The 24,378-nt window shown below is 37.3% G+C and overlaps 1 protein-coding gene across 2 annotated transcripts; it reads left to right on the top strand.

The window, feature by feature from the left end:
• The first annotated feature begins 1,029 nt into the window (after window positions 1-1,029).
• Window positions 1,030-24,010, top strand: LOC139116260 (CD276 antigen-like). Of its 2 annotated transcripts, XM_070678851.1 has the most exons (5): window positions 1,313-1,452; window positions 15,739-16,113; window positions 19,998-20,315; window positions 21,063-21,143; window positions 22,189-24,010. In XM_070678851.1, the coding sequence occupies exons 1-4, from the start codon at window positions 1,416-1,418 to the stop codon at window positions 21,134-21,136; spliced, it is 804 nt and encodes a 267-aa protein (XP_070534952.1). In that variant the 5' UTR covers window positions 1,313-1,415; the 3' UTR covers window positions 21,137-21,143; window positions 22,189-24,010. The 2 variants fall into 2 exon arrangements, with proteins under 2 accessions (XP_070534954.1, XP_070534952.1); XM_070678853.1 differs by lacking the exons at window positions 15,739-16,113; window positions 19,998-20,315; window positions 21,063-21,143; window positions 22,189-24,010 and adding exons at window positions 8,670-9,032; window positions 10,259-10,576; window positions 10,873-12,452 and having other exon boundaries at window positions 1,030-1,452.
• Window positions 24,011-24,378: the final 368 nt, after the last annotated feature.

Below are 24,378 nucleotides of genomic sequence, written 5' to 3'. Positions count from 1 at the left end.
CGAGATTGGAAGTAATTTGGCTGTTTATTTTTACCGGTAATGGAGTTCCTGTAAATACAGAATACCAGGGTTCATGTTCACAGCACACATGTTGCAATGTGTTATTGACTACCACAACTAACTGAGCTATCACGTCTTGCACCGCAGTCCTTCATTTTGAAAATATAACATTTACATGTAGTTTTGTAAATTGAAATGAACAACTGAGAAACAAAAAAAAGTTTTTGAATAGCTATTTCATAATAAATGTTTTTTATACACTAGAAAAGACACAGATTAACAGATATGTCTGCCGTGGCTATGGACACCTTATGGTCTGGTATTTACGGGCACTGCATAACCAGTAATAAAACAGATTGCCAGATTTCTTCCAATCTCAACGTATTACTGGTTATTTTGCCAGCCATTTAGCGATATGACGATCTGAAGAATTCTTACGCTTGATAGTAAATGGTTGTGAAGTTAAGATTCATGCCCAAACAGATCTAAACTCTTCAGTAAAGAACATATGGTACAGATCCATGTCTGGCTTGGTATCGAAGCACACACATAAACCTACAAAAACAACAGAATCGAAGGAAGGTAAAAACCATGTACACTTTTAAATACAAGTGACAATTTTCAACAAAGAAGCACAGGTCGAATACAAACCAAGTTACGGGGGAATTTGTTATCACATTCACACCAAGGTGAAGTTTCAGAAATAAATTTGAAGTGATTCTAGACAAGAATATAAATCAGTCGAGACTGTGGGACAGATAAACGGTCGGACAGTCGGATCTGACATGATGTTCAATTATTCAAAAATAACTGATGATAGTGACTTCTTGACTGCACACTAGGACAACAGCATCGCTTTCGTACTTCAATAATACTTTCACAAACTGCGATTCCCGATATAGCAGAACAATGCAATGCAGTCCTGTAATTTACACACAGAAAGACATCACCTCAGAGGTGTAAAATCCTTCCACTTCCCAGGTATGCGTGTCTCAGTTTGTTTTAAATCCATCCAAGGTTAATCAGAGCACAGACTGTGATCAGAATAACACAAGAATGAGATCCTCGTCCTCTTCAGGCAGAGATGGACACGTAATGGACAGTATGACGACAAAAGGATAATCATGTACATATGATCTGATCAGCACCTGTGGATTTTTTCCGACATCATGAAGATCACTGGTTCTGATTTACTGTACATTTTGTACATGTGTCATCCTGTGCATCTGCACACTGAGTGGTAGCGTCACTACTCCTGTGTAGCGACCAATCAATAGATAGGGACTATTTTATGACAATCCGTTGCGGATTGATACTTCTAACCACTTTGTCATAACGTATTAACTGCACAAGTCGATCAGTTCCCGTTGATGGTATTGCACGGTAACGCTTTACAACAAAATTTCTAGACCAAGATGCCCAGGTTACTTGTGATTTTCCTTCTTTCAACAGGTAAGAGTTTTTTTTTTGCTTATCATCAATTTTAACAGCATAATTCTTGCCGGTTTAGCGTTTATTAAGATTTTGTTCAACTGATAACATGCATAAAGATCAAGCTTCCTGCACCAGCATTAGCGTTGTCCAGCAGCAACGAGTACATTTCACAAAAGATTTCTACAATTTTATGTTTCCGAATTGATAAATCGATAACAGTTTAGTCTGTTATTTTGATATGTAACAAAACTGTCTACCCATTCTACCCATAACTGTCTACTTATTCCTGGTCGTGTCACCTGTTAAGGTTGGCCGTTAGGTTGGTGAAAAAGAGGCGCGGAAATTGTCGGTATCTAAATATGTTTAAGTTCAGTTATCTTGTCCTGAAATCACAACATAATTCAAAGGAGTAATAGGCACATCATCTAGAAAAGACCATGGTACAATGCTGTGCAGTATTTTGAAGATTTTAATGTTTATAACCGTTATATTGTGTGTTTCAATTCAGTTTGAAATTTTTACTTGTTACAATGGCGTCCTTGATGAGTTATGTTGGATGGTAAATTATTCACCTACTAGATAAAAAGGATGAGTTTAATTAATAACCAACGTGACTGTGATAAATATCTCTCCCGTACAACATGGCGATGCATCCTGTGGCGTGGTGGTGTTGTTCGACAAACAGATATCTGATAGAGGTTTTAATGAATTCGAGAAAGAACACAATCGTGAGATGTGCTACAGATAAGGAGATAATATATCTGAAACAGGGATGCAGTTTTTTGTTCATTACAATGTAGGAATTCCTGACAGAAATGTCCAAGTTTGACCTACACGACCAAAATTTTATCTTAACTGGCAGGTAACCCCGTAACTTTGAACAAATAACAAGGTTTAGATCGTAAATCACATGAAAGATAGTGTCTTACAACTGTGGGTACATTTTGATGTACGACAGTTTGATCAGTGAGTGTTGTGAAGAAACGAGAGCAAAACATCCCCATGTTAGTATTAGATGAAGTATATCATGGAGTGAAGTTTCTTTACAATTTCAAAAGGAAATACATTGCTTCTCTTTTGAGAGAATCAGTTGAAAGACAATCAATATTTGTCCGTTGACCACGTGAAAGATACCAGTTAGGCACTTTGTGATTATCTCTCTTGCATCGGAAGCCGGCATTCATCAAGGCACGTTGTCTACGTTTGCGACTTTTAATAACAGTCAAATGACGTCACATCCATCTGACATAGCGTTACAGATGGGGATGGCCGCGTGGGCGAACTAACCTTCAGAAAATGTTACATATTACTAGACTTATTGACTTCTTTTGGTATCGACTTTGCCATTACATCATAGTTTAGTTCGCAGGTAATCTCAGCGAATGGTACCATGCAGTTCGTTGAAAGTTAATTATTGTTAGATTTGCTCTATGTAAGTAACTTGCCACCCCCTTGTTAGATGAGCTCAGGTAAATATTAAACATAACTGCAAGATTAAAGTTCGAAGTAGATATGTATAGACAAAGGCGTCTTCTCAGGTCGGGGACAGTGTTGTTTGCACAGACGACATCGAGAGGTCAGTTTGGTGTACTGTTCGTTTTTCCAAAATTATGACAAGTGACTGCAAATATCTTCGTCAGGGTTGACAGGATGGTATGCATCACCAGAAATGTGGCTAACTGTACACGACTCGGTACTAATAATGAAAATTTATAATTGAAGAATATATCAGTCGAGTTGTTGAAACTTGACTTTACAAAAAATACCTGATGTAGTCAGCAACAAACGATATTGAGCTTATAAACCAAATGGATGTCTGTCATTGCTACCTACTTGTCCAACTTACAACTTAATCTAATTATCCTGTGTGAAAGATGATTTCCAATAGTTCAATAATCATCAATTTGTCAATTTAAGTGAAAAACTGTTTTCGCAGATAACTTTACATTTGGCTTGAAAATTCTCGATGAGAACCCTTATAAGCAAAAGGTTTGGTGGGCACATTTTGATATGTTTGGTCAAAAATTAGAAAATTTGAATTTTCTCATGTTTTATCAAAACATTGTCTCAGAAACTTCGTGGATGGTCACTTACAAATTTCACAAGTGTGTTCCAAGGAATGACGTATTTCAGAGGATTTCAAACGCTGACACCGACAAACAATTATTCAGTCAATTTTCTCATTTTTGGTTCCGAAGTCACTATTGTCTCAAACTGTTGCCCAGATCGCTTCCACAGTTTGTCAGTATGATCCTAGAGGCGACTTCATTTACAGATATACAATTAGTAAACTTCGCATACGCATGTGTAATTTCTAGTGACAATTTTTTCATTTTAATTAAAAGTCGGCTTTATGTTTTGATAAATATCTGTGGAACCGCTGTTTCATTTGTTTTCATATTTAATTTTAGGCTCTATGAATAATTTGGGTTTCCCCGAGCCATATCGTTATTAACGCACACTTTAAAATAGTCAGTGTTAAGCGTGTTCTGAATATTATTGAACAACATAGGAGTAAGTATAATGTCATAAATGTTTCCTTTGGAAGATCTGAGTAGCAAGATATCACTTGATATAGGTCGCTTATTTTACGAAATAAATTATTTGTTTGTTTGTTAAACTTAATACCAGACAAAGACGGTTCCCTATTTTTTTGGAAAACGCTGTAGATTAATCAGTCCATGTGATGACCTAACTAGGTCGACTTGACCCGTATTGCCTAGGTGGTATATTACATCTCATGTCCTATTTTAATTTACAATATTGCAATATTTTGCAACTTAAGTCATTTCTCGATTGTGACAATTGAGAAATTTTCATAAATATCCAATTAAATATTGAATGCATAAGCTGATTAGTTGATCAGATGAAATCTAGGGACTAAATGGTCCAATGATATTTGTACCAACCAATTGCAAAAACTAATGTTTGCTCAATTGACAGAAAAATATCTATATCGACTGATATCTTGTCTTTCTTTAATAGCTGCATAGAATGTCAGCCAGCCTTGAAGGTTTGCCCCCTGTTACCCACCTTTTAATAGTCGGAATTGAAATACTTGCTCAATGAGGTAGTCTACGTAATCAAAAAGGGTGGATGGGCTAGGGCTAGTCTACGTAATCACGAAGGGTGGGTGGGCTGGGGCTAGTCTACGTAATCACGAAGGGTGGGTGGGCTAGGGCTAGTCTACGTAATCACGAAGGGTGGGTGGGATAGGGCTAGTCTACGTAATCACGAAGGGTGGGTGGGCTAGGGCTAGTCTACGTAATCACGAAGGGTGGGTGGGCTGGGGAGATAGTGAGGTTAATAATGAACCGTTCCCAGCAAAGTATTTTCTGTATCAGGCCGGACAAAATCTACCGGTCACGGTTGGCATTGGAAATCGTTCGCAATAGTTGAGAAGTTCATCGTCTCAGAAGCATACACATGCACCTTAGACTCTCTCATATTTCCTCCCTGGCAACACACTAATGTGTCATGGCTCAGCAAAATGCTGGTCTAGCCGGTTCAGCGAGCTGGCGAATCAAGAGAGGCATAGATCACTTAGCTAGGCTACACTAGCCACAGTGTGTAGCCAGCAAGGGACTGTGAGAGTCTAACATCTTTGCACCTTTGACGTTTATTATAACAGCAAGAATATTTCATTGTCATGACAGAGACAGTTGAACTGACGATCTAAAAGGTTTGTAGGGAGATTATAAGTACATGGGAACATTAGAAATATTCACTTCAAAGTAAAGAGTTCAGTTTTTTTACAAGGATGACTATTTCGATAATGTAAAAGCAATTATACAAAGATTTTTCAGGCCACTGAGCAGTGTTGATTAGACACTATCGCAACCTTACATCAATCTAGCGCCAAATATTTGATGCAATTAATTACTCGAGATGATTCTTGGCTATCTTCAAAAAGCTAAAGGCTGTCGAAACATTTTGATCGCGACCTGTGATCAAAGTTTCACCATACTAGGAAGGAAAATCTTAATAAAAGTGTATTCCGTGCCAGCGAAAGAAATTTTGAGTGAACGCCACTTTAAAAATATGATCGGCATGTTATTATAAGTAGCCAACATGAGTACAATGAAGAAAAGAAATTTGCCTCTCTTATCAAAGGGTTTATAAACGAACATACAATCTACAACGATAGCATCAACATCAAGAATGTGACATGGGGAGAAAATTTGCTTCGAAGGTTCATATGTTCATTATTATATTCAAGTTTGGCCATACCACTTCTGGTGGTGGTTTGGAAGTTCGTCAAGTAAAAGTTGGTTTCATGTCGGCATTTGAAGAGGAAATGAGAATGCATGTTTAACAGGATTGACTTCTCTAAGCATTATCATGAATAGTTTCTCTGTTAGAAAAAATGCATTTCTGTGTTACATCGGAATAACAACTGTCTCTCTCTCTTGTTGGGATTGTCCGTAATATCTTTAATTGTTTGTTCTTGTATATACAATAAAATTCTAAACATTCTTTGCTATTAGCCTTGACTTTGTTTCGGTAAGATTAGACATGATTTTCATAGCATGGATGTAAAATAGAGTGAACAATTTGTCAGATTGTTTTTGCGTGAGCGTGGAAAGTGTAAAAACCAAAATCGGGAAAGCCATTTCCCGAAGGATTCAAAACTACACAAAGTTTTCAACAGAAATACAACGAAATCGATCGTGAACGTGCAAGAGCTTGAAAATCAAGTACTGTATATGTAGGAATACATGGAATCCGGTTTTCCCTCTGCTGTTGTTTGAACGGTATATTTCATTATCTTAAAGGTTGAGGATGAGTTTCCATACAAACTTGCCCATGATTTTAACCCTCAACATCCAACATCTAGCTATTTCAATGCAACTAGGGAATCTCACTATACCGCATGACCTGATGCAGCAAGTACGGGTCAGGGTCCAAAAATTTGCCGTACCAGGTGACGTCTGGCCTTGTTGATGACGTAGTCAGTTTCTAGGCCTCATGTTTGTGTCGACGATACGCTGAACAGTGTATCATTAGTAAATATGGATTACTGATTGGGTGACCTCCTCGGTATAAAGAGGGATTGAGTCTGACGCAGTTGAAAACTATTTTTCCGCCATCTTTCTAAAAACCTACATTCGTAGAGTTGTTTGACTTCCAGTATACGTAGGAAATGTTCAGAAAAATAGATCAACTAAAACATCTTGAATGGTTTATTCCATACTTCGTAGGAAGGTAAAACTTAGGCAACGTCTAAGAGCGTGCCTCCGCTGGCACACAGTCCATGTAGCCGACAATGATATGCGTAGTGAACAAGTTTAAGGTCGCCTCTACTAACTTTCAGTTTGTTGCTCACTTTCTACTATTTTACAGTATTTTATACAAAGTAACAGGCTTATTCTACCTGCAACTTAAAACTTATAGTGATTTTGTAGCTCATTCTATACTACTTTTCATAGTATTTGGTAGCCGGTATCAGACAGTTCGTGTTCGTGTCGGCTACATAGACGATCTGCCGGCAGCGGCAGCCGTTTGCTTGGGTCAAAGTTGGTTGTAATATTATCAGGGCAGTTCATGCTGTTATCAAATATAAGTCTGCCTGACGAGGATAACTTGGTTTATTAAATACACATCTTCCAGAGTCTCCTTGCATGACTACATTCGCCACTGTTCTGACAACAAAGATTTTGCAAACAAACCATGTCTACATGATAAGCTTAGAGTCATAGACACATTTTTCACCATCAGCAAAAACGCACATACACTTCTAATTTAATGTAATAAAACAAGGACAAGGTATTGCCTAAAATAGGATATGAAACAACTTTTCAACTCCACCATGACCGTGTTGTTTAGTCAGTTTCAGTGGCAACCTCATAAACTACGACAGTGTCTTTATTCGTAGTGGCTACGTCGACATATACTGACCCTGGAGTTTGCCATAGCGAATATGGTGATAACACACCTCGACAATCCTGCAATAGAGTGTATGAAACTTGTAAGATTCACGCTCGTCTTGGAGCGGTTTATTTGGCTGATATGGTCTTTTTGGCAAGTTAGCTTTGTGTTCACGGGTACCGTAGGTTACAGTATTTGAAGCCGCAATATTGATAAACCGATTGAGACCCACAGTCAACAAGTGGAAACGTATAGCCTATACAATCACAGACCCAGACAAAGTGTGGGCATTGTACCATGCAATACCAGTATCCGACCAAAATCACATCAAACAACATGCTAGAAATTCCAGAAAAACAATAAATTACCATGCTAACATCGCCCACTCTATTGCAGCACTTCCATTCTCTGAGTCACTTTAGGTATGTACCAGTTCTGAGTCACCGTGACCAAGTCTGTAGTTGACCTTAATATGATAAAATTTATGACCATTAAGATCATAGACTGTTTGTCTTGTACTAAGGCGAACCCTTATGGAAATTTCATGATAATTCGTAAATTGTATTGATATAAATAGAATTATTGGCAGTTGAAGTAAAAATTAGGCTGATAGATGAACGCGAAATGCTCATGCTATATTTTCAATATTGTTAGTGGTGCATGCACCGGTGTTGTACCAGTTCCTATGTTTCATCGGTCTTAAATCTATCAGAACTCGTAAGCTTACAGTTTTATTGTCAATTGAGCTAGAATCGATGGCATCATAACAAAAGCTGTACATTTTTTTAATTCCTTATTTAGCGACCAAGACGTATCAGGAGACATTATTCTTGAAGCATAAGTTTATGTGTTGTCGTGCAAATATGCGAAACTTTTTTCCGAAGCTGATCATTTTGCTCTGAACATACAGAATGCGTGAGTGTCTGCGAGTACGCTATCGCACAGCGTGCTTGTCCTTCTTTATCCCTTCGTTGGCAACAAACCAAAATACGTTTGGGCTGGGAACGTCAAGTGTGACAGAATGTGTGCACATCAATCAGTGACAATTACAATGGATCATTTTAGAGGTTGTCACCTAAAAGTCGACTACATCGCTATTCTGTTATGTCGTACAAAATATGCAATGTAATGAGTTTGCAAAAAGTAGACATTTCTGTGTCAATTAGACTTGCAGATATTCAAATTTGACGATTACATTTGTTAAGACATGTAGTTAACACGTGTAAACTATATACATGTGAAGGCAAGCTTTAAAGATACTGGGTTTACGAGGTTAAGTTGTGAGACACACCAAAACAATTGTGACTTGACGTGATAATCACCGGTACGTACCCTCCCATAATGCATTTTGGTTTGTTTGTTTGTAGTTGTCCACACTGCATATGGGTTGAGTGTTACAACGGACGCGCTGCATGAGGCTTTGCAGGACGAAACAGTCACTCTTAAATGCCAGTTTTCTCCGCCGAGTGGGGGCGGTAATCAGTATGCCATTACTTGGAAATTCAGCGGAGAGTATGCTTCGACGAGCAATGAGATAATTTACGTTCATGAAGGTAGCGGTTCAAGCACGGCTTACGGCCAGTTTGCAGGACGAGCCACTGTTAGTGGATCCAGGGGAGATCTCCGTATCAGTAAAGTCAAACTCACTGATGTAGGCGACTTCGTTTGTGAGGTCAACTATTACGTCATCAATGACCAAGGTTCCGCATCGACAAGATTGGAAGTATATGGTGAGTATTCTGTCTTCGTCTTCTTCTGTTCCTTGTGAGATCCTCGAAACTTAGTAGGTAACATTAATTTGAATGGGAAGGTCTGTAACTCTGAGTGTTCATAGTATGTGGAACTTGTAATCACAGACCACTGCGGGTTCGAAACCATTATTATAATGATTGTGAAATAACATATTTGTATGATTTTCCCTCGTGTTTTCGGTAAAAGATCTCTTAAACCGTTTGTTCACAGCCTTTGACATTTCATCTGTAGATGCTTTTGGACGAATCCATTCATATTTCTCAAAATGTTAATTATATGAGCATATATTTACATCATGTTTACCAAATTCACACATGTGCAAATTATGATGAAACAGACATGTATATGTTTAGCTCAATTTTCTGGTTTTTGACAGAACGCCCCCGAAACCGGTTGTCTACTAGCTATCAGTGTTGTTTGTTGGTTACCATAGAAACTCACTGTAATGAACGGAAATTGCGACGTTATTTGCCTGGATACATTTATAAGGGCAAATTTCCCCATTTTTCTAAGTCAAACCATCTATTTATACATTTGAATCATTAGAACTGCTGTTTCACTTGTCTTACACAATGTACTGATTCATTCCTCCTAAAGGACGTACAGATCGAAGTTTCTGACTTGTAACTTCAACGTGTTAGCATTGAATACGCTCTATGAATTACTGAATAACGGATCGGGATATAAAATATTATTTTTATCACAATTGAGCTTTATCGGTTGCTTGTTTACACTGCGTTGATCAACTCAGTTTGAGTCGAGCCTATCTCAAAGTTTTTATACAGATTATGTAGCATAGGGGTGATCAAAAGTTAGAGGGCGCTATCATGTAAACTGCTCCTGTCCCCAATTTATAATATCCAGATAAACTATGCGATTGGTTGGAAGCAAACACAGTGTTACTACACTAACCGATATTTTACCAATGTTTGCGTAAGTTTTTAAGATTTAATGTGTATTTTTGATGAGCGCCGGTTAAAAACATGTTACCTGTAGCTGGCAAAACAACCAGCACTTAAAAAAGGACCCCCCACGCCATCCCGAACACTCAATAACCCCACTCCCTCATCAATTCAACCGCCAACTTCTGAAGTTATGCCATTTACTCTTCAGCACAGCACATCTTTGGCACCGGTAATATTTTACAACGATGTATTTTTTCATTGCTATTAGTAATAATCACTTTGAATAACATTGATTTCAGCGGTTGTTCAGAGAGTGGACATCTTGGAGTACTACACCGGATCTTACGTCTACGTAAAACCAGGCAGAACATTGGATTTGACTTGTAAAAGTTACAGAGGACGACCACAAGCCAAACTCATGTGGTATTTCGACAACCAACTCATCAGTGGTGGCAGTGAAAGTGTGGTTGATAATAGGGATGGCACATATGACACAACGTCCACCTACAGATATGTTTCCAAGAGAGAAGACCATAATAAGATTTTGAAATGTCAGTCGGATCAATCACCAAGGATACAATATCGTTTTGAGTACGACCAGATCTTCATCAATACAGGTATGTCACAAAGTTTGCTTTATGTACTTGTGTACGTCAAGTAAGATTTGATTAGGACATTGGAAATGTGTAATGTTGCTTCAGACCTGTTTAACAAACCATAGATGCTCGGATAGTTGTGGTCAAGGACAATAAAGAAAGTCAACTCATCATTTCATAAAAATTGGTCATCAGGAAACGGTGAATAGTTAATGGATAAACTTGTCTGGGTTATTACATCCGCAAGAAAGAAACATGAAATATTTGTTCTCGTTCTGATCATTGACATTGTTCTATTTTGCAATCTATTTTCACAGCCGGTGCTTCCACGACAACTGTCAGCATTGTAGCCTTTATTCTGAGCTTCCTTGTCATCGCTGTACAGAAATTATGAAGGTAATATGGACGCACAACCTCCTCCCAGCTCTCCTGATACTGCAAGTCTTTGTTATGCAAATCAGCAAAATGTCAATGAGGGGAACAAACATTTCTAGAAAACGAAATCACAACTTATTGTTAAGAGACATCAACAGGAATGAAAAGTATGAAATGGTCCCATCATGTGAACCCACCGTGATTTAAAAGTGATTCTGAGAATCATAACTTTATTACGAAGAATCAATCCAACCATCAAAGGTTCTTAGGATGGTTTGACTGTTTTTCAGAATGCTAAATTCACTGGACAACATTCCATGTTCGGCAGATTTTCAAGTCAAGAATATTTAATTTCTGTCATTGTATTGTAACATATCAAACGGCAATACTATTAATCATAATCATATTTCCATTTATGAGAAATATGCTCCAAACCCAAAATGAGAGAGAATTTTTTTATCTAGATATGTATTGCGTGTTTTTAAAAATAAAACAGCTACATAGTATGCCAAATACGATGACTAGCAGTAAAGGGCTGTTAAAATTCATATTTCTATACCGTTATTTTAGTTTGCCATGATATAGTGGAAGGTGAAGTGAGCATGGATGTAGCAGTTTTCCGCTTTGAAGTGGATCCCATGGACAAACCAGCAAAAAACAATTTATTGATAACTTGCACATAGCATAAACAGAGATTGTACATTACTTTATTTCCTTTGCTTCTATACGTAGATAATAGAACTGCCGAACTTTAATTGTTTCAGCTTTTGAAAATGTATTACTATTACTGTGACTTCATTATATTCAGCTCAAGACGTGAATTCATTGACGTTGCATTTTGCTTTTTGAACCATTCCGAGTCATTTTAGTCAAAAGTTACGTGTTCTAGTTTTGGTTAGAGTAAACATAGATATAGTGAATATCTTTCTGTTTCGATAGTTGTTTAGATAAATTTCAGAAAAAGAAATACACACATATATACACAAATGTAGACAGAGACTGAAAAAAGAGAAAGGAGGATACAAGGACTTCCTGATAGGTGTAATCTGTAAGGGATTTCTAGAATATTAACAAGCTTGCGTAATGTAGAAAGCAAATGTATTCAAGTTGTACAACTCATGTTAATGGTTTTATTTTCTTAAGTTACAGTAAAGTGGACGTTTCAATCCTTTGAGTGCCAAAGTCAATTTTTGTCGCCTTATGAAATTTAAACACAGACAATTTTTTTGAAATCCAGACAATTACTTTTTCGCATTTACCAAAAATTTTGATCAAAAGCTGTATCCATTGAATAGTGATGTCCATATAGTCCAAAATTGTAACAAGAATTACAGAACAATTCACAAAAAGTGGTAAATGTTCTCCTAAAATTTAGTGAAAATAATTACAGCACTCAAAGGATTAAATATATAGGGCTCTGCAATCAAGTTCCAAATTTGTACACTCTAGTTGATGGCAGTGTTTCATGTACGAGGTCCGTTTATTTTATGACGTCATTAAAACTTTCCATATTTTTAGAACATTTACGTTTTTTCTGCCTGGTCCTTCAATTTGTGTTGGTGTTGTTTTCTGTGCGTGTCTGTACTCCATACATACATGTCACTCTTATAAACTTACCTGAGAAACCTTGCAGTTTATACAAAGGGCCTGCGTATGTTAAGTTTTAGCACTTTTTGAAAGCAAAATAAAGTTTTCCGCCCTTTTCAGTCGTGTTTTAGTTTTTCCTTAAATATTCAATCTCTTTCTATCAAAATGCATGTCTTTTCATAGACAAGGGCCTTTTGACCCTCACATTCGATAAAATTCTGTCTTGAAAAACGAAAATAGACATCCTAGCACCATTGTCACGCGTGACGTCATGCAGCCTTTCTTTTTTTTATGACTTGTGGCTTATAGTATTTATAATTTAGAAATATTTCTGAGTTGTAAACATTCATGGAACAAGATCATTCCATTGTTGAAGAAATGCCATGATAGGATATTATCAAAAAAAAGCCTTGTAGTTCATAACAGGCCCTCATTACTTAAGTTTGGGTGATGTTGGATAGCAACTCGAAGTTCCAACCATTGCTTTCTGCATTTATCTATTTATGTCTACTATCTATTTATGTCCATGCCCCGTTGTTCTATTCATTTACAGTTGGGATGAGTTTGCTATGAATACTTAACGTCAAAATTAGTCGATTTCAGTACATAGTATGTGAAGGCATCAACATCTGCAGCCCTGAGGTTAAAGTATGCTTGCGGGAAATATAAATTTGAACAGTTCTTTGATGTCAGATTAAATCATAAAAATCATCATTAAATGCAGCACATATGGTCCATCCATTCCTTAGATATTATACACATGCTAAATCAACAAAACCAGAATCAGCCATCTTGTTCACGTGATCTAAATGCAAATATGCTAAAATTACTTTCCGGAGAGGCCAAAATATTGGGTATTATTAAATGGCTACATGCATATCTGAGTTTTATATTTTTTGCAGAACGTTTTGGACAATTTTTCAATGAGCAGTCGTTTATTCATGAGAATTACCGATAGATAGTTTTTCGCAACAGAATTGATCATATCAAGTTCCTATCTGGCATTAAGTTTGGCCAATAATCTTCCTCTGTGAAATTCAACAACCAATTTGTTAGATGCTTATGTCTCAATACATTAGTTTTGATCCAATGGTAACCCAGTGTCATTGACAGTGTTTTTTCATTTTGTGTTCCGTCATCTTCTCTGAAGCACTTGCCTGATAACTTTGACAGACGATGGTCGAGATGCATGTTAAAATTCTTGAGAATAAATTTCTCACCTTAGCTAAAAAATCTTTCTCTGAAATTAGTGTTTACATTTCATATTTTGAAATAATCAGTTCGGATCAAATTTGAGGAAAGTTTCAACTCTCTATTTTACATCCCATTCTACTATATTTATGGATTACAGTTCGAATCCTGTGCTTTTCCTTGTATGTATGTATGTATGTATGTATGTATGTATGTATGTATGTGTGTATGTGTGTATGTATGTATGTATGTATGTATGTATGTATGTATGTATGTATGTATGTATGTATGTATGTATGCATGCATGCATCTATCTATCTACCAATCTATCTATCTCTAGTATGTATGCATCTACGTACGTACGTAGCTATGCATGCATACGTATCTATGTATCTATGAGAGTGTAATTATATATGTTTGTGTGTATATATCCACAAAATTGAGAACTGCTACGTGTTCACTTCAATCTTTGGTTTGTAGCTACATCCTGGATTTCAAATGGTAATTTAGTTACTGAAACAGTGTTCCAAATGAAAGAGTAGTCCAAATGAAATAGTAGTCCAAATGAAATAGTAGTCCAAATGAAATAGTGTGGTCCAAATGAGAAGGTAGTCCAAATGTAAATTAGTCTTGAAACAATGAAATAATTTCGGCAAACTTTCTCATTTTTGGTTAGATCATCTTCTGACACAACAAGTCAGATAACCTGTGGCGAAAAAAAACTTGCCAATTTCCCCTGCCCTGGAAACAATTCCCCTCAAAACGTTTTTCGCCAAGCCCTGTCCCCGGGACAATCAACCGATATCCGCCCTGCCCTACAAAAAAAACTAAAATTTGCTCCCCTACCACCTAAAAACATGTCCCCTGCCCTAGCAAAATTAAAATTTCCCCTGCCCTCAAAAATTGCTCCTGGAATAGCTTTTTCGATGAATAGCTCCGTTGGCTGCACCTGCCTGTCGTCCTCCGTCAACTTTGCTCTTCTTCTCAGATCTTTCATATTGTGTATATATATACATATACAGGTCACTCAGGATGACTGAACCTTTTAATACGGTGAGGACGTTTTACATAGTGCAGTTTCTTTTGGTTGATTTTCTCGTTTTTGGTCGAACATCATTTTCTCAAATACCACTGGTCAAATTGCTTTCAAATTTGTCATTTCTCTTTGTAACCATGCCTTTATTTAAGTGACTGTGTGAATGTAAGATAAGTTTTGCATATTATCATTTTGAAAATTATTTGCTCATTTGTTTCTGTATAAATAACTCTGCTGTCGTAATTAGGCGTTTGTGCAATTTCTCAATTCAAAGTTCATTATCCTATCATATTCAAACCCAATCAGATCTACCATAATCACGTTTTGTAAAAGAATGCATATCTGGAGATCTGGAGACAATCAGTGATTCTGTTATTGTAAGTTGTAGACGACAACTCGCAGCAGGGCTACATCGGCTGCAAGCTCGCCTGTGATAAATTTGCTGTGCATGAAAATTCTGACTTCGCCCTCTTTTTGTGTTATAACTCTTCGCCGAATTTCCATCTCTTAAATCCCTGTTTGGTAGAATCATAATTTTTATGTCAAACTGACTTCAGCTCTGATTGAATGTGAACAGTTTCATGGATGGTTTTTGTGTCATTATTGTCACAAATCTTTCTAGTTATGTAGCTGGGAGTAGGTATTTTCAAATCATGGGATCGATAGTGGAGAAAGGTCAGATTACAATTGAGAAATGTTTTAATTATGAACACGAGAGCACATTACCCCATGGCTGCTCAGAAAAATGTAGATCAACCTTTTCCTTATGTTAACCAAAGGAACAGGACAGTTTGGTTAGCTGCTTGAATGTATTCTTCAATTCAGCGAATTTGCGGTGATTTATGAGTAAGCTTATCTATCCGCATGTCTGTCTGTCACTCCGTCAAACTAATATTACCAGGTACCGATCCATATCACGTGACATTTACACTAATGTACACAAAATAGTCAATGTATACATGTTTAATTCTTAATTTTCTTGATCTCCGTACAGCTGTTCAGCTGTCCATGGGACAGAGCGATCATGATTTAAATCTAGTTACTGATCCACAAAAGGAAGGACTGGTTGATTCAACTGTGACTTTAAAGTGTGACTACGAGCCATCTCCAACTAACCCAAACAGCTACATTGTCGAGTGGAAATTCGAATCAGAAGCTACAGACGAAGAAGTACTCATTTTTAAAAAGGATGGTGCTCATGCTGGAACACCGTACGGTGACTTCGTTGGAAGGACGGCTATTGTAGGGAACAAGGCCGATCTGCAAATAAGTCGTCTGAAGCTATCGGATACTGGTGATTACGTGTGTAAAGTAGACTTCTACATGGATGACATCGACGATTCTGGTGAAACAAGACTTGAAGTATACAGTAAGTTAACATTTGATATTTATTCTTGTGTGCTTTACTTACTGAATCTTGAATATTTTAGCTCCATCATCAGTGATTTACATCAAATGTAAATGTACTACTGTGCTTCGTCCATCATCATCAGTCGACAGTTTGGTATGCGGGATTTTTTATTACAAGTTGCTGGTCAAAATGCTTTCATTTATGCTAAATTGTTCCTACAGACGGTTTAATGTCCTCAACAACATTTTTCCTTATAGCCCCAACAGCTTTCAACATCTATTTGTAGATGCCTAAGGATGACAAAAGACTTTCAATCATTATCAATTTTACTCAGGTAGACTAAATTTCTAGTCTGGCAGCTTTCAAATTTTGTTAACTTGGCAAAGGTTTCAGTGATTTTATTCTGAGTTTGTGAAAATGATAAATTTCTACCTTTAAACTTTGGAACTACTTTCCTTGTAGCCATTTATTGTCTTCACAATTGGTTAGTAGGATATGATCTAACTCAAACATATTTAAAAGACTATAATATTTGCAGGAGCTATTTTGGGAGACCAGTTTTCTCATTCTGTTAGAAACATAATCTCTTAAACTGTTAAAAGGTAGCTTGAGGCTGATTCGTATTTTTCTCATGATTTTTCCATTCCGATTTATTCATGTGTATTAAATATGCATATAAGTTCATCATTTACGAAGTTTTCGGTGAAATGATTCCATGTTGGTATTTTTCGTTAAACTAAATTAACTAAAGTAACTAAATTAACTTTGGATGTTTGATAAGAGTAAATGATAATTGATCTGGTTATAAAAAGTTACACCTTGACACTTTTCTGTCAATATAATTCATCTTCACCTTATTACCACTCTGACTGTTACTTCATAAAACACAAATACATGGATGTGTCCTTGGCCCTGTATTTTGGCAAAACCCTCTCTGTACCATTTCTTTGCATTAATCTAACATAATACAAAGGTTATTTGGCTATATTGAGAGACAGTGTTTTAGTACACAGAATTCCAAATATTTCGTATAAAGCGTTCTCTAAAACAAAAAGAACAAAATAAAGGTGCAAGCAGCGTTACTGAGGCCCATGAATGGTGTCAATTTGCAACAAAAGCACTTTTTAGCCTAGGTAGCTCAGATTGTAGTGGTCCATCCTGCCCCATATAAAAGCAGGAACAAGTTATCTAGCCCTATTTGTCAGCCTTAAATTAGGTATGCACGTACATAATTAATGAGTTGGCCTTGACGTGAAAGTGATTACCAAGGGTAGATACCTTATGTCTAAACCTGTTGCAGATTGTTGAAGATGTCGAGATACAGGAAAGTAGGTCACAGCTCATCCAAATCTTCATAAAATTTTGGAAGTTTTTGTTGCTTAATGGTCAATATGCAAATGACCAACTCCTGGCCCCTGTAGCTACTGAACATGAAGTAGGTGCAAGTTCATCTTACATTTTGAAGAAAAAAATTTGGTACCATACTGATTATTATTATACATCTACCATCGAGAACAATAAAAAATTGCGTGCGCTGAAAAAAAAACGTACTGAACGCCCGTTCCCTAACACGTACGGTTTCAAGGCGCCCCATCCCCGCGGCTGTATCTATACGTGTTCACTGTTGAACAGTTTCAAGGGACGCATTGGACGAGTGCCAGAACAAGTCTCTCGCGCGCTCCGTAGTGCACACACTACCCAGAACTTGCAGAAGCGAGCGCTCCACACTTGCGCTATAAATTGGAAGAAAAATTGTTGACATTGCACGAAAAACGGTCATTAGTCTGACAATTTGATGCCCCAGTCACGAATATAAAATGTATAATACATGTAATAAGGTTAAGTTATTACGAAAATACCGCGAAGGATGCACTCGGACATTGGCGCCACGCATCGCCCTCCGCTTCGCGTCGCGTCGGGCGATACGCTGCGCTAATTTCCTCGTGCATCATTTTCGGTATTTTCGTAATAACCTCATAATATACCTGTTGGCATAGGCCCCTATTATGTCAAAAGAGAATGCATTGGTTATTCTGTAGTCCGTGCCAGCGTGCGAAGAAAGCTACGCCTCGCGCCTGATAGAGCAAATTTTGAGGTACAGCGTAAAAGGGTTATTGTACTTAGTGAACTTCATGATCGGCCATTTTCTAATTAGGTTGTCATTTGGTCATCATAATCTTGATGTTGCATCAATTTTGTTTTATCGTTAATTTTGAGTTATTTGCAATAAAATATTGAAAACTTTGAAAACTGGCTAAATTAACATTGTTTAACGTTATCAGGCTATATAAAGGCGGCTATTTAGAATTTAGTCGGCCATTTTTGCTATATGACGTCATCATATTAATTACATTGCATCAATTATTGTTTCATTTATAATTTGGGATGTTTTTGTCAGTTTATTCAAACAAATATTGAAAAATGCCTGAATTAAAAGTATTGTAACATTTTTAACAGTATATTGGCGATCATTTTGAAGTTATGACGTCATCAGGCCCAGACGGCCCAAAAGTTTTTGAGCAATAGATTTTTTGATCTACATATATATGCTAAACTCTGTAAGAAATTTCGCACTTTTGTCGTTCGTGTAACGATCTTGCTGATTTGTGTTGCAAAGCCACCTGACTATCACGAGAACTTATAGCAATAGCAAGTGCATACTCTTCTTTCAGGCGTATAGGCCTACTAAACTTCAAGACTAGGCAAATGACCCAGAAACCACCCAAAGCCAAGCAAAACCAGCACAAACCACCCATTTCAAGAAGTAAACGACCTGAAATGAGCACATTCGGTATCCAGTGGCAAAATATAATTCCAAACTCAACAGAACAGCACCCAGCAACATTCCACCCAAGGCCCGGCGGTGGAATATTGTTCGTACTATGCAATACTAAGTTGAAGGGCCCAATTCTGCTTCACCTGTTGGTTCATGTAGGGCGCCTGGCATTGTTGAAGTCGCCAACAATGTAATCATTATCAAATCATTCATCTGTTCAAAGCGTGATAACCAGAACATACTAAGCAACTATTAAGCACCTGGCGGTCATGTGATGTACATTCTCATTCATTTTCCATCACACTGTATATTGTAGCACTATTTCCTACCCAGCTGAAAGACGGACACATGTCAGGAATTTTGCAAATCTATTCGTATTCATAAAGTTGGAAGCAGTAAAAGTAATTGAGAACGTCAGAAAAAAGTATCGAATAAAATTGTCTTGTGAGGGCGTGAAAAATTACCCACCAATCCAACTGTCTTCATCATCTTCCAAAGAAGAAGTGTTCATCGATGAAGAAAATTAGTATTTCAATTGCATCATGGTTTTAATCATCTTTGGTTCCTTTACACTTATTACACAACCTTTCTGAGGATAGCTTATCTTTGAAGGTATCAACAACGCAGTTGAAAATTATCACCACAGACACCAGACTCTGTTGGTTGCCTGATCTTTTGAAGTGTTCTCTATTTTATCCATCAATAGTGAGAATTAGTGTTTTTGTTCTACAGCAGAACTTGGAGCACAGATATTATCGAGCAAGATTGTACAATATGTAACATTGCAACTATTGTTCGCACTTCATTAGCATTCAGTGTAATTTATTTGTTTCTCATGTGAAGCATAGGTGTGATTTGTTTTTGATCTTTTCATCTTTTGCACCTTTGCGTAACTCTTCGCCTTACTGATTTTTGAATACCAGCATGTCAGTATATCAGAGATACATCCTAATTTATAAAGTTCTATAGAAACCCTGTGATTCATATCAGATCACCATTACACAAATATATAGAGCGCTTTTGCATACTATGATGACAACAAACGTTACCATATCGGTACCCGTAAGTTCCGATTGTTCCAGGAGAAACCACATAAAAACCATGGCAATGTGTTCTCTTTCGTTAGAACCTGTTGATGAAGCCGACATAGTAGGTCATGAGAGGGGTGCCTACATATCAGCTCCTGTTGGCGAAGAATTGACACTCACGTGCAGGGTTGGTAAAGGGCGCCCTCAATCAGAAGTAAAGTGGTACAAAGATGACACCAAATTGGATTCACCAGATGAGACATACACCGACAATCGCGATGGCACATATAACAGCACCAGTACTCTAGTGTACACACCAGTGGCTATGGATTATGGAGCGATCATTAAATGCCAGTCCGATCAAACACCGGAAATCAGTGATATCTACAGAAGTGACACCGTTGTTCTGAATACAGGTACAATTCTTGTTGTAACCATAGAAATACCGTAATTTATTTTAAATCAGGTAAATTGTAGCTGTCTCATTTTACGAAGTACAATTGTTCAGTTGCATGTGACAATTTTGAACACTGCAAGGAGATAGCTGACATTATTGTGACTCAAGAAAGGTTCACGACATTGTTCAAAAACACAAATGAATGTGCAAAGATTTTATCAACACTAATGATTGATATGTCTTATTTGAATCAATAATGCGAACATTGTCAGCGGCAATAGGGGTCAAAGTGTGTTTGAATTATTCAAGACAATATCCACACATTACACTAAATTTGATGAATAATTATTAGACATGCAACTTTTATCTATCGACGGATTTTCCAGCCACTATCACTCCCCCATGTTTTATTACAGTATCTCGATTGTTCAAATCTGCTAAAACGTAACATACGGGACATGCTATGCCTGACTGGTTTTAACCAACTTGACCTAATGGTAGCTGCAATAATTGTCGCTCTCAGGCCATAGGCCGGGTTCTTGTGTTATGTTGGCTGTGTAGCAGGTCTGTAGTGCTACGCAGCCAACACGACAGAAGAACTCGGCAGACGGCCCATGTGTTACAATTATTGTCGTTGGACCGGGTGGTGGCTTAAGGATTAAAGGTTATGACGATCAAATTATAATTTTATAGCATGTATACGTTGTGGTTTGGTGTTGTATATTCATCACAGTTAAAATTTATGCGACTTTGCTTCCGTTTTTAGGGGGTTCGGGTTCGACAGTAACCGCCAGTGTTTTCCTACTTCTTGCCTGCATTATAATGTCTGTCTGGTCATAAGTTTTAGGTGAGTGGGGTAACTTTCATGATCAAATCTATAACAAGTTTGCCTTCGAGTAGACCTGACCGAAATATAGAATTAAAGCCAAGGCAAACTAACGCAAGGGCAGCTGGAGTATTTGTGTTTAGTTAGAAACACGCGAAGTCAAATACTATATTTAATCTGATCTGAAATTGACTGGAAGAGGACAGCAAATACTATAAGTTAAAAAGCCTAGTAAAGTTTCTACAACTTACCATGAAATACTGGATGATGTCTGCTTACTGACAATAACTTACATGCGACAGTCCGTTGAACTATCCGTTGGCAATCCATTGCCTGTACGGAGCGCGTACGTCGACTTGACCGAAGACTACAGACTAAAGCGCTAACCGACGACTATGGCCAGTTGACTTGGAAACAATTCTCTAAACCGGAGTAGTTGCAGTTAAATCCAGTCCACAGACTTTAGCCAAGGCTGGTAGACTCAACCCACTACTCAACCCATACTAGCTTGACACTAAGTCTACCATGGCTAAACACAGGCAAAGTTCAGATGTAATGTCTTGATATCATATTCACATACTGACGACAGAGATACACGTGGCAGAAAAACACGTGTATTGCCCAGCCTTTTATTACAACTGCCTGGCTGTGAACAAGTAAATGTACGCCCGCAAATGACGCCATACTTGCAACTTGATGCTTGTTAGTAACGCGTACAGACCAGGTGCTACAAATCTGATATGCAAATGTCAAAAAGAGTATTTCAATGAAAAGTTTGACCGGTACATCACTCCTCAATGTAAATTAACTGCCAAGACATCTGTATACGCCCTTCCTTTATGTATACTATTCAATGATGTGCTTATTTTCACTTGACTTTGTCTCCATTGGCTGTGTTTAATACGGTTTATATCAGCTTCACAGGCCTCTATTTGAAATTGACAGAGATCCTCACAGTCCAGTGCCAGTGCTGCATCTTAGTAACTAGTTACCTTTATTTCAAAACCATATTGATATATTTTCATGTCACTTTCACGTTCACTGTAAATTACCTTCCTCTCCACAGGTACACCAAAGGTTGATGATGAAGACTTGAGCAGATTTTTTGCAATGTTTGGTTTAAGGATGATTTTAAGTAAACACACACACAGATTACGTACATACGTACAGGAAGACAGTGAAATAGGTGATTTTGTCTATCGTCCTCCGCCTTTATAATCAGGCAATGTTCTTCTTTATAAGTTCAGAGGAGTGATCGTTCACATTTTTTCAGACGGTCGCAAAACCGTATTTGTGACAGTATATTCGAAGAAAACGAATCTTAGAAGACTTGTATGGTTTATATTTAGAGATCATTAGGTTTGCATTCATGTAGACTAAGATTCTGCCTCAAATCAAATGTAGCGTTGTTGTCCGTAGGTTTTGGAAATCGAATAGTTTATGCTACTAGCATGTTCGGGATTATTCATATTTTTTTTATTTCACGTTCTTGTGACACAATTCAGTGAAACAATATCAGGTATGAGGTGACTGGGTTTTATAATGTCAGTAGTACTAGTAATGAAGAAGAGGGTTTTCTTTATTTCTTTCCGTCTTATTCTTATTAACAGTTTGGCTAAAAAATCTGTGATTTTATTGATCCATTTTATATAACGTACAGTGAAGAATCAATATTTGAAACACGCATTTACGTGTGTTTGTACTTGTACAGCATATTAATTCATCAACAATATGATATGTCTATACGAAAGAAATAACTGACATTAACTGACTAATGTCACTGAATTACGGTTATCTTCAAGGTGGTACAAATGGAGGCCGTAGCATAGGAATCGATTGTTTAAATTGAAGTCGTATATTCTCTGCTTCTAAAGCACCCATTACATTAGTCATACCTGAAAAGAAGCCGATCTTGCCTCTATAATGTTTATGACATGTCAACGAGGCGCATGTTCTAGACATACTTGCCTTATTTTTTTCTTCTGTATGGTTCCAATTATTGTTTGTACACACCTATGTCTAGACAATTTGTATTGCTCCTTCCTAAAGCTATTCGCTATTACTTGCCTTAATATACCCAAATTAAGTGTATTCTGTTTTCTTAAATAGCTTGCCAACAATTTTCAAAAGAAGCCAATCTTGCCTCTATAATGTTTATGGCATTCCAAACTAAGTTACAAATCTTTTTATTTTGACGGACGGACTACTTGTGATTATCTTTTAACACTGGCCTGTTATTCTCAAACATTTTGATGGAAAACAAGTCATATTTTTGTTTTTATATCTGATTTCAATTCACACTGAATCACTCCATTTTCCATTTTCTCCCTAGTTGTGGATATATATCAGCATGAAGTGCAATTCCTGCCAAACAAAATTGATTGCGTAACTTTATCTTGAGTCAGACTCACTATCGTTGCCTTGTTAAATTGAGAACCAAAATGGTAATTAACACAGTCGACGTTTACCTTGATTTTCCTATGGTAAAACCGTTGGGCGTTCCTTCACGACTGCACGGTTATGCACTATAGTTATGTAAGGTTTTAAGTTTTCGAATGTAAAATGTTTTATATCAATGAAAGTTTGTTATGTGTTCTTTACTGTGCCAAGTAGCTGTATAATGGTGTTTTGATTTTTTGTGTTTTATGAGATTTTTATTCTTATAAATAATCAGGTCAGTGTTAGACACTAGTCTGCTTCTGCTGAAGTATTACATCCCATAATTTTTACTTTGTCATTGCGGATCTGCTCTACAGCAGATGACAGAGAGTTGATCAACAACGCTGTATCTTCTTCCAGCTTCTACCACTTTTTTTTCTAAAAGTGACCCGTATCTCAGAGCATGATGCCATTCAGAACTAATAAAGTTACAATGAAATGACAATGTCGTATTTTATGGCTGTCTTGGTGATTTTCTGAAGAAGATTATTTCAACTTTCTCATCCAGTTTATGTAACGTTCAGTATCCCAGTGTTACAATAACTGCATGCGGATGAAGGGGAGCACAACACACTGTGGTGTTATGTGCAAAAGTGTCGGTTTCATATACCTTCTACGAACTTTTACAAAGAAGATACGCCTAAAAACTACGATGGAAAGGAAAAGGATGAAGGCATATAAGCGAAAAATATCAATGTGTGAGTTCTATGGTAGCTGGAAATTTGGTAGACTTTCTCACAGCGCATCGCTTGCTGCGTAATAGTGTGGCCTGGCTCAGCGAGCAAGGCTGCAGGAGCTCAATGAGCTAGGACTGAAC

The sequence above is a fragment of the Ptychodera flava genome, chromosome 17, assembly GCF_041260155.1.
Source record: "Ptychodera flava strain L36383 chromosome 17, AS_Pfla_20210202, whole genome shotgun sequence".
NCBI classification, from domain to species: Eukaryota; Metazoa; Hemichordata; class Enteropneusta; family Ptychoderidae; genus Ptychodera; species Ptychodera flava.
The sequence above is the reverse complement of the archived record's forward strand: the minus strand, read 5'-3'. Positions and strand labels throughout refer to the sequence as shown.

What these genes read in the sequence shown, in the direction of transcription:
- LOC139116260 (XM_070678851.1), top strand. Translation starts at nt 1,416, where the DNA reads ATGCCCAGGTTACTTGTGATTTTCCTTCTTTCAACAG. An exon ending in GATTTTCCTTCTTTCAACAG is followed by an intron (nt 1,453 to 15,738) that starts GTAAGAGTTTTT and finishes ATCTCCGTACAG; the next exon opens with CTGTTCAGCTGTCCATGGGA. An exon ending in CACCGTTGTTCTGAATACAG is followed by an intron (nt 20,316 to 21,062) that starts GTACAATTCTTG and finishes TTCCGTTTTTAG; the next exon opens with GGGGTTCGGGTTCGACAGTA.